Here is an 11,510-nt window from a genome sequence, read left to right as displayed (position 1 = left end):
TCTGAAAAATATGACACGGCTTCATGGAGCTTCATCGACACATCACTACTCTTTATCCTACTGTTCTTTCATCTTTTTGTCCTTTGACATGTCAACCCATCCATTTGTCTCATCTTTCCATTTCTCCATATTCTATGGAATACAAATAGATCTTGCGGTAATTTGCTTTTTTGATGTCCAAAAACATGCATTTCGATATTGATTTACACATTTATGCGTTTATTTATTTCACGATATCCATTTAAAGGACTATCTTTTCTCCCTTGAATGTCACCATTTTAAAATGATTTTTTATTTACGAATTATTATGGCAAATAAATTAATCAATCTTTGAAAATGTACACACATGCCTACAACAGAGGTGCAGTCGCTACATTAAAATTGATTTACATTTTTGTCTGTAACTTCAAAAAAGGAACAGAATACTCTTTCTTAAGACGTTTTTATTTCATCAGGCTTTTCCTTGATTTTATGGAACTCCGGTTGTGTTATCAGTTTTATCTTGATCTTTAAAGTATATATTTTATTGAATATTGTTTTGATTGTTTAAGCGCTTTGTGACCCTGGTCTGGAAAAGCGCTATACAAATAAAAATTACTTACTTACTTACTTTTAAATAATGCCAACCCTTGGTCGACATCAGGGGGGAGTAGAAAATGAGTTAAATTTAGAATATTTTGGAGTAAAAGTATCATGAGGTTCTTCCATTTTAATCTTTGTCTTTGTCATTTTTCTTTGATCTATGTTCTTTATATTTATCTTTTTCTTTATACTTTATCATCTTGTTCTTTCTCTATATTTCTCTTTGTTCTTGTTCTTATTTTATTTTGATTTATTTTTTATGAAAAATTGCTGTATTTGCTGTGGCTATTGGGAAAAAAAAACAATTTCCCGAAGGAGACCTCCTGAGGGATCAATAAAGTTCTACCTTACCTTAGCTTAGCTTAGTCAAACTGAGAAACCTGGGTGTTGTATTTGATAAAGACATGTCTCTTGTTCAACACTGCAGAAAACTGACTAGAAACTGTTTCCTTCAACTGAGAAAAATCTCTAAACTTAGGAAAATGTTGTCACAACATGATCTGGAGCTTGTAATCCATGCGTTTGTTTCTTCTCGTCTGGACTATTGTAACAGTTTGTTTTCATGTCTTAACAAGAAGGATCTGTCTCGCCTGCAGTTGATTCAGAACTCTGCAGCGAGAATTCTAACCGGCTCTAGTAGAAGAACTCACATTTCTCCAATCCTTAAAACTCTTCACTGGCTTCCAGTTTCTTTCAGGATCAACTTTAAAATTCTGGTTCTTACTTTCAGATCTATTCATGGTCAGGCTCCTCCTTACATCACTGATCTGATCCAGCCTTACACTCCAGCTCGGGCTCTGAGGTCTGTGGATCAGAATCTACTGATGGTTCCTGAACAAGCTTCAGGACCAGAGGAGAGAAATCTTTTCAGGCTGTTGCTCCTAAGCTTTGGAACGATCTTCTTCTCTCTTTGCGCATCTTAAGACGTTTCTATTTGTTCAGGCTTTTCCTTGATTTTCTGGAACACCTGTTGTGTTATCAGTTTTATCTTGATCTTTAAAGTATATACTTTATTGAATATTGTTTTGATTGTTTAAGCGCTTTGTGACCCTGGTCTGGAAAAGCGCTATACAAATAAAAATGACTTACTTACCTTAGAATATAAGATGTAAAATCCGTTTCCGTTTAGCTCTTATTCTGAAGGCGTTTCCCCCGGACGCTGTCTCCAGCTCAGCCAGCTTCACGGTTCCTCCCCCCAGCAGCAGACACGCGCCGGTGCCTCGTCACTCCACGGTGGAAGATGGCTGCGGTGGAGCGGGCCCAGGTCAAGGATGGGTTCCGGATCTTTACCCTCTGCTGCTTCTGGTACACGGTCAGCTCGGGAGGCAACATCATCAACAAGATCATCCTCAACAACTTCCCGTACCCGGTCACGGTCTCACTGTTCCACATCCTGTCGATAGTGGTCTTCCTGCCGCCGCTGCTGCGGGCATGGGGAGTCCCCAAAACAGAACTGCCGAGCAGGTACTTCCGCTGGTACATCCTGCCGCTCGCTTTTGGGAAATACTTCGCGTCGGTGTCGGCGCACTTCAGCATATGGAAGGTACCGGTGTCGTACGCGCACACGGGTGAGTGAGATTGTTTTCTTTCTTACCGCGGTGACAGCGCTAGGCCACCTGGAGCGAGTCACCCGGGTCAGTGGTGATGTGTCGAACAGCTGATGCTAGCTTCACATGCTAACACCGTAGGGACTCGAAAGGCGGTAAAAATACCAAACGCCGCCAAAATATTGACCTTATTACTACATGTTTGTAATCTACATATATTTGTTAAACTGCTAAACTATATTTAGAGCCACTAACTATTACTCGTGAACATATATTTTTTATTATGTTTACCATGCTAATGCTAGCTAGCAAAGTTATTTCCGAGGGGAGGGCAATGGTGCGTTCACGTACGTTCTGTAAATATATCTTCTTTTGTTTTTAATTTTTAAAAACCTCTTCCACAATATAGTAAGTCCAATTTTTAAAGACTTTACTCATAAACTTGTCATAAGTAAGTATGTAAGTAATTTTTATTTATATAGCGCTTTTCCAGACCAGGGTCACAAAGCGCTTAAAAAAACAAAACAATATTCAATAAAGTATATATTCTAAAGATCAAGATAAAACTGATAACACATCGTCAACCTGCATATTTACAAGTTCGTACCGGTAAACACATTAGAAGTACTTTTGAATATTCGAAGACTTACCTTTCTTTTTTAGAAAATAAACCCTTCAACTAAACTAAACATATTTATATCGAGTTGCAAACGACCTAAAATGTACGATATATATATGGGTTTTACTAAAATGTGTAATTATATGTTTTTAAAGCAGTTTATTTCCCTTTGTTGTCTTTTGTTGACAAGCCAGTTAAACTTTGATGTTCCTCCTGGTACCTTAAGTAACTTTATAGGATCTCATTAAAGGACATTTATTCGTTGTTTATGTTCAGTACGAAGTGACAAAACAAATCCATTAAAATTAAATGTCAACAAAACTATGACTAAAAAAAGAGTTTCTAATTCTGAAAGTAAAAAGCATTTGAATTTCTTGTGATGGCAGTACAGAATAAAACTCACAAAATAAGCAGTAGAAAATCAGAAATAAGCACCAAGGCAGCTTTTATAGCTTTGTTATCAGTGAATAGTGGCAGTTTAAAATATTGGGTAGTTATAAGATCCTCATTTATTCATTGATTATTCCTTTAAAGGGGTCAACAGAGGCTGGAGCGTATCCCTACATAGTTTGTTGCAAGACACACAATCATTTACACACACCTAAATGGATTGTGTTTATCTTTATCTTAAGGTGGTAGTGAAACTAACGGATGAGATAAGATGCTCATCTTAAAAACACGAAACCCCTCGTGAAAAACTATACATTCTCAAAGGATCAACTCATAGAAGTGACCAGAAATTTCAGACCGACGATGCATGTGACTCGTATTCTGGGGAAAAAACCCTCCCCTGTAATTTAGGTGAATTAGATCTGCGTGACACATGTTTAACTGTAATATAACTCATATGATTGTGGACCATAACATGTATTTGAAACCTCTGTTTCCTCCCTGATCCAATTTCAACAACTAACAGGGTAATTTAATATCGGTGCTTGGATTTGTCAAAAGCCTTTAATCAATAAAGTTAATTTAAAGTTAAATAGTTACATAAAAGTTTAGAATGGTTTCCTGGAAAGTAAGTAAGTAATTTGTATTTATACAGCGCTTTTCCAGACCAGGGTCACAAAGCGCTTAAACAGTCAAAACAATTATATACTTTAAAGGTCAAGATAACACTGAGAACAAACACAGGAGTTCCAGAAAATCAAGGAAAACCCTGCACGAATTAAAACGTCTTAAGATGTTTCTTGAAAGAGTCAGTAGACTCCATAGGTTCACTATATCCCAATATATATATATAGCCTTGAATTAACTAAAAGCAAAACTAATTTTCTGATCTTATTGAGAACACAGAATCAGAAAACTTTTATTAGCCAGTGTTGTGAACATAACAGGAATTTGTTGTGGCGGCTTTACAGTATATTGAAATAATACTAATGTGATAAAAAAAAAAAATGTATAAGATACAATACATTTAAATAAAAACAAGCATAAAATAATGAATATTATTAAAAAATAAAATGGGTTGCTTGTTTCTGGATCGGATTATGTTAAACAACTATTCTTCAATGAAAACCAGTTGCTTGTTAAATCATTAGATTATGTGGATGTTTACCTCATTACAAAGGTCAATTGATACAGGTCTATAGCGATTTAAACTAAGTAAAGAAGTCACATATTTCATTTTGACAATCCGAGGTGGAATGAGATAAAAGGGGGACACGTGACTTTAAAAAAATGTATCGATTAACAAAATTGATGCTTTGAAAGAACCAGAATCTTCTTAATAATGTCTTTTTATTTTCACAGTCAAGGCAACAATGCCAATATGGGTGGTGCTGCTATCCAGAATTATCATGCGGGAGAAACAAACAACAAAAGTAAGTAGATTTGTCACGGCAATATAGTTTTATGGTGTGATATCTAGTGTATGTGAAGTCGCCTTTTTTATGCAGTGTATGACTCTGCACTGGTGACGTGGCGGCGTTTAGACTCTCCTATTACTCACCTGAACAGACTTTTATTTGTGAATCGTGCACTGAGTAGAGCTTAGTATGGGAAGAGCAGCAGCTTAACTAAGCAGAGAAATGTACTTCAAGGTTGGCTTTTGCGAGTATCAGTACTAGTTACCTTGCCTTGGAACTCTCTGGTATGAATTAAAGGTTAAGTTGAGTTTAAATACATTCTTATTTACATAGCATTACCAATACTTTTGACCTAATTTAGCTGAACATAAATCTCTGTAAAAGATTACAACTAATTGTGTTTCCAAATCCAATATAAAGTGTTGTCCTCTCATCTATGGTCATGTGTTTAAAATAACATTTCATGCTGAGTTTGGCTCGCTGTGCACCGCATCTATAATAAACTTTCTCATGAACCTTTTAAATCAGGATTGATTAGAACAATTTTCCAAACAAATATGTTGATGCTGGATATAGAAAAATGACGAGGATTTGGCCTCATGATCCACGGAGACAGTGTTCACATAGCATGACTGGACACCTTTGCGTGTAATCGGTAGCATGTTGTGTTGCTAGTCAGAGTAATTGTAATGTCCTATCAAATTAAATTTCAGGAGAATTCATGTGACGTCGTTTGAAGTTCCCGACTGTGTTTGACAAACACTGGAGGATTAAAGAAGCATGCTGTCGAGCGGATGATACTGGTTTCTCCACTTCAGTCGGCTCGGTCGTAATGTTCCGCCCTCAGGTTTCTTTTCAGGAGAATACTGAGGTGTCGCATTTGGTTAAACACACAATCTTAAAACGCTTTACATGTCGGTCTGATGGTGGTGACTCTTCTTAAGCCGTCTCGCACTCCACCGAACCTTTGACCCAGAAGAACTCAAAATGTTTAATGTTTAATTTGTGTGACAGGAATGTTTATTCAAGGTCTGCTGGGAGGGGATCTGACACTCTGGCATGTAACATCAGCCTGTCGTGTTTGTTCTGCCGTTGACATTTGAGTGTTCAGACTTGGGGCGTAGAGTTTCGTGTTATATTTGAATTAAGCAGATCCTGTTTGAGGTAAAAGAGTAAAGAAGGACCCTGGATCCAGATCATATTCCTCAGACCTATGAGTGGTCATGAGCTCCTCCATCAAAGTACATTCAACTGAAATAAAATCTTTTTTATTATCTCATAAATTTGCCCTTATAGCTGCACCAGTAGATGCCAAAGTTACTGGAGGTTTTCTATGCAAGTGGTGGACGTTAAAAGTTGACTCCAGCCATGAGATGCGTAACTAAAAAATAAAGTCAATAAAACAACTGTTTATAAGAATTGTGTTGGCAAAGAAATCATTGATATTTCTCTTTGTGAAAGTTCGTTTATTTTAGTGATTCAATTATATTCACTGTGCTAATGTTAGTTTTTCCTAGCTGGACACATGGGCATCAATAATGACAGAACCTTCACAATGTTGGTCAAACCAGATCTATTGTGGAGATAAGAAAGAAAAAAAAGATTGCGATTTTTGATAAATGTTTGTATTTTGTTGGTCGTGTCTCAAGGCTCTCTATGTTTTTCTGCAGGTTTACGTGTCTCTGATTCCCATCATCAGCGGCGTGCTGCTGGCCACTGTCACTGAACTGTCTTTCGATGTCTTGGGTCTCATCAGCGCTTTGGCCGCCACGCTGTGCTTCTCTCTGCAGAACATCTTCTCCAAAAAGGTACATATTTTTATGTTTGCATCGTGCTCGCTGGCACCAGATGAATCTACTCAACGTGTATGTATCATCATAACTGTAGCTATAAATCTAAATACTTTATGCCTATTTTGTCCAGACCAGAAGATTTGTATATCATGGTGAATCCAAACAGATCACTGTAATGATTGTAGACTCAGTCCCACATTAGCGTCTTGTAAAGAGTAGCTTTTTGTATTATAATATATTTTTTTATTTGCCATTAAAACACCACAGTGGAATAGAACCGTCTAAAAAAAACACATTTTAAAGTTTAAAGTTGTTTCCCTGTTCAGGTTCTGCGGGACACTCGGATCCATCACCTGCGGCTGCTCAACATCCTGGGCTTCAACGCCGTCATCTTCATGCTGCCCACCTGGATTCTGGTGGACCTCTCTGTGTTTCTGGTGAACGATGATATGGTGAGAAAGCAAAGATAATATTACTGTATTGGCAAGAATCTGGCGATGCGATGTGTATCACGATACAGGGGCAACGATATGATGTATTGTGATACTGAAGTATCAAGGATATATTTGTAGTATTGTCCAGTACTTGACTCTGGTTTTGCAGAATTTACAGACCACTTGACTCTTGACAAAGTCGGTACTACTTTTATTTGTTTTTTGAAACCAAAATATGTCCAAACATCAGCTTTAAAAGCTGCTGTATCCTCTCGTCCTGAGTCGAACTGCATCGTATTACTTTATTACTTCTGCCATCTAGCTGCCAAAAGTTTAACTGCAACAGAAAAATTAACACGGTGTGAATTTTTGCATGTCAACTGTAATAAAAAAATATATGATTAGTTTATTTTACTTTACTGAAAAATAAACCGTAAAATGTAAAAAAGGGCTTTTGTATATCGATAAAGTATGGTGGAAAAGAATATTGAGAACCATATCGATATATTTTAATACCCCAACCGTACGATATATTATGAAACTGAAGGAACGAGGACGATATATGTGTAGTATTGTCGAGTACTTGACTCTGGTGTTGCAGAATTTACGGACCACATGACTCTGATTTCATTTGTTTTGAAACCAAAATGCGTCCAAACATCAGCTTTAAAAGCGGCTGGAGTCCACTGTATCCTCTCGTTCTCAGTCATCGCCAGGCTCTTGTGGAATTTCAGTCTTCTTTTAGCTGAGGATGACTTGATGGTTGCTGCCATCTAGCGGACAAAAGTTTAATTGCAACTCAAAAATGATGAACCGCTGTGAATATTATAATGTAAATGTATAATAAAAATATGATTTTATTGTTTACACTAGTATTGAAATAAAAACCACAAAAAACGTGCATCAATATTTTCTGGCCCCTAACAACCGACATGGTTTGATCCGTCAGTGGGACGTGACCGGCTGGACCAGCACCTTGATGCTTCTGCTCATCAGCGGCTTCTGCAACTTCGCCCAAAACGTCATCGCCTTCAGCATCCTGAACCTGGTCAGCCCGCTCAGCTACGCCGTCGCCAACGCCACCAAGAGGATCATGGTCATCAGCATCTCTCTGTTCATGCTGCGCAACCCGGTGACGCTCACCAACGTGATGGGCATGATGACCGCCATCGTCGGGGTCTTCCTCTACAACAAGGTGAGAAATCCTTAAGAGATAATGTTAAGTAAGATCACTTAAGATCTAAAACCTCTTCTTCGCCCCTCACAGGCCAAGTACGACCTGAACCAAGCGAAGAAGCTGCTGCCGAGCAGCAAGCAGGACCTGGTGTCCTACGACAACCCGGCGCTGGAGAAGTTCCAGACCAACGGGTCAGTGCCTTTCAGCAACAGTATAGAGCAGCAGCACAACTGGAACAACGTGCTCACCGACCACTTCCAGTACAGCCGACAGACCTACACGATGGGTGGGAACCACCAGTACGTGGTGTAGAGGAGAGGGGGTCCTCCTCCTCCTCCTCCTCCCCTCCAGAGACTTCCTCTCGCTCCGAACACCAGACTGAAGCACCTTATGCAACAGAAGATGGAGTCGAGGTCCCTCGTGAAAAAGGTCGGTGACGAGACCTCTCTCATGGTCCCCATGTGTCTCGTCCATTCTGTCTCTCGTTATTTATTAGACCGGACTGGGACGTCTAAACTCAACCCCACCCGCCCCCCCGCCCCCCCCACAGATGTTTACTGCTGGAACATGTGAGCGATGCCGAGGGTTTTCCTACGTGACGGAAGAATAACTCGCAGCTTTGGCCTGACAAGGTTTTTCGGTTTTCGCTTCCGCAGCCATGAACTCGAATAAAAGTCTGTCTCGTTGCGTTCGGTGACACAAACCATAGTTGAAAGCCTTAACATAGCAGATTATAAGAGGACTCTTGTGGCTTCAGACGGTTCAGATGAAAAGAAAAACCTTCGTAAACGTGGTTCACTTCGACAATTGACTACAATAATGATAACAAATGAGGATTTATTTTCTAAAACTTGAACCAAAGGAAAGTCACGTTTGCCCGTAAAATTGCTAAACAAACCATTTTATAGTAACACATGATAGTGACACAAAAAAGAAGATGTTGGTGAAGCTTGAGATGTTTCCTCAGGTTGACTAGGAGATGATTTGTTGTCCACGTGAAACACTGTCATTGATGATGTCATCTTTGGATTCAAGTCCAAACGATAACTTGATCTTTGGTTTTGTTCTCTGTGTCATCGAAGCAAGTTCTTTAGAAGATCATCGAGCTCATGGTGTCGCTTCCATCATCGTGCATGACATCCATCGGGTTTGTGCGTTGAATAAAAATGTTCCTTTCGCTGGAACTCGATTGAAGCATCACTTGGTTCGGGTTCGTGACGACGTCTTTCTACGGTTGTTTTAAGTGCATCGATGCGAGGAGCGGATCAAGGTTTTATCTTGAGAGGTTCAACGTTTGAAATGATGGTTATTTTTAGAGAATTTAATATATTTTCTTTCAACTTTCTTTTTTAATCTGGGGTGAACTTTAGCTTCACACACACCTGCTGAAAGAACAACACGAACAACTCCTTTCTTAAAAATAATGAATTCCAAAATAACAAATTCCTCCTTCAGGGACAATGAATGTCATTCAATGTCGGTTAAACTCGGATCAACAACTGGAAGTAAAATGTATTTAAAGAATCAATTCTAATGTTTGGATATTTTCCATGATTTTTGGCATTACAAGTCGATTTTTGTTTTTTATTTTATTAAGTTATAGAATAAGGAAACCTGTTAGATATTGTATTTAAGCCAACATGAACCTGTAAGATCATCAAATGAATCAATTACATTCACATTCTTCAACTTGAAGTACTGGATTTGTTTGATTCTGGTCCAGTCATTCTTTGGTGGTTTTATTATCAACTCTCTTGAGATGATCTCATCCAGTGAAATACAATGTATTTCCATTGATTGTCTCGGAGGTTCTTCTCATGATCACTCGTATCTTCTTATCAAGCGCTCGTGTCAGATAACGCCATCAAGTCAATGAAAAAAGGTTGTTGCCTCCGTCAGTCGCTCATCTTTCTTCTCCAATCAACATCATTCGTTTCTGTGTTTTTAAGAAGCCAGAATGTCTCCAAATGTCAATTTGTTTCGGTAGAAAATATTGTTGTTAACGATGAGTCATCAGGTCAACTTTAGTTTAACCGTCACTGAAAGAGTGAAACTCTTGTTTAATCGACTAAAAAAAAAGCTGCTGCAATACGAAGCATTTCTTTTCAGAAACAAACTGGGAAGAACGACAACTTTAATCCGGTCGATCGTGACGTTCAGATAAACGGTGACGTCGTCCAATCGAAGTAAAACTGAAATGAATAAAACATAATTGATTCAATCTCTCTTTTAATTTTTGTTTTACGTTGTGGATCCAAACACCAGCACAGTGACGAGCCGCCATCTTGTCTGGTGATGTGTCGACGAAGAGTCATGAAACCGTGTCGTTATTCCCTGAGTCTTAGCTCTATAATCTATTGATTTGAAAAGATATTCTATTGAAACCTCACAAGCGGAGGGCGCCCCCTACTGTCCCCCGAAGAATATGACACTGTTTCATGAAGCTTCGTCGACACATCACTAATCTTGATTGTTTTGTTTCTTTAAATGAAGTTGAAACTATTTGAAAATGTGAAGCTCGTTTAAACTAAAATATCTATAGCTGGTGACGGAAAGACGACGTTGAAAGATGTTTATCTTAATATCCGTTTGATTCCTGCTCGGACACGCGATGGCGCTGCAGGACCGAGGCCTTCTTTCGTTGCAGTTTTCTCTCATGGCTTTTGTAGAGAATGTAGTAAGTTGTCTAGAAGCCGGCTCGCTGCTGTAAATCTGTTCACACCTGGGTTGTAAATGTTTTAAAAAAGAAAAAAAAAAGGGGGAAATGTTATTTGTAAAATGTGTACAATTATTATTTTTGTGCGTCTTTAAACAGATTTTTACTCGACAAGGTTTATAGATTTTTATTTCCGGTGTTGGTTGTTCCAGAGGTGGAGCCGTGGGCGTCATCTCTGCTTATGTTCGGTACATGCTTTTAAATGTTGGGGATGAAAAAAATAAAAGAATGATAAATACTTGAACCTGTTTTTTTCTTTCTTTCCTCGACCGTCGATGAAAGATGGTTTGATCCAGAAGTGAATGAGGTCGACTGACGAGTGTTTGCGTGGACAGATGCCAGGACAACAATCCCAGAGTTCAGCTGGACTCCAGATGTGCTCAACGGTTTGACCCTGGATGACTGGGACTGAGCGCGATAACATGAACACGGCACAATTAAATATTTCCTAGAGGGAGAGAAATTTAACTTTGTATGTTAAAGAACAAAATGTGTTATTTCTATCATAAGTTTTTCTTTTTTACCATTACATTTTTTTGGTTGGATTTTTTTTAAATTATATGTTTAAACTTAACTTGCATTTTAAAATTGAAAAATTTCGGACACTTTCTGGAATGATAATAATAAGGAAGTTATACGATCGAGCTCTTGACTTTGTTGTTTTCAGAACAAAGCTATTCCTGTTCGTCAAGTACATGTTTGAGTCAAATTAACCACACAAACAATAAAGCAAACGCCTCTGGAATTAGTTTTTAAATATGTACGATATTTAAATCAAAATGAAATATATTTTCTCTAGTTGTAAAGTAATAAAATTCGCCTATTTTATTGAAG

At 38.3% G+C, this 11,510-nt stretch overlaps 1 protein-coding gene across 1 annotated transcript; it reads left to right on the top strand.

Moving 5' to 3' along the window:
• The first annotated feature begins 1,798 nt into the window (after positions 1 to 1,798).
• Positions 1,799 to 10,920, top strand: slc35e1 (solute carrier family 35 member E1). Its single transcript, XM_087783465.1, has 6 exons — positions 1,799 to 2,150; positions 4,501 to 4,571; positions 6,227 to 6,364; positions 6,676 to 6,801; positions 7,733 to 7,978; positions 8,051 to 10,920. The coding sequence occupies exons 1-6, from the start codon at positions 1,823 to 1,825 to the stop codon at positions 8,270 to 8,272; spliced, it is 1,131 nt and encodes a 376-aa protein (XP_087639591.1). The 5' UTR covers positions 1,799 to 1,822; the 3' UTR covers positions 8,273 to 10,920.
• The last annotated feature ends 590 nt before the right edge of the window (positions 10,921 to 11,510 follow it).

The sequence above is a fragment of the Callionymus lyra genome, chromosome 2 (assembly GCF_982586985.1).
Source record: "Callionymus lyra chromosome 2, fCalLyr1.hap1.1, whole genome shotgun sequence".
NCBI classification, from domain to species: domain Eukaryota; kingdom Metazoa; phylum Chordata; class Actinopteri; order Syngnathiformes; family Callionymidae; genus Callionymus; species Callionymus lyra.
The sequence above is the reverse complement of the archived record's forward strand: the minus strand, read 5'-3'. Positions and strand labels throughout refer to the sequence as shown.

Bases quoted from the DNA above. Each gene is read 5' to 3' on its own strand.
- slc35e1 (XM_087783465.1), top strand. From the start codon at position 1,823: ATGGCTGCGGTGGAGCGGGCCCAGGTCAAGGATGGGTTCCGGATCTTT. The intron at 2,151-4,500 runs GTGAGTGAGATT...TTATTTTCACAG, and splicing joins GGTGTCGTACGCGCACACGG to TCAAGGCAACAATGCCAATA. The intron at 6,802-7,732 runs GTGAGAAAGCAA...TTGATCCGTCAG, and splicing joins TTCTGGTGAACGATGATATG to TGGGACGTGACCGGCTGGAC.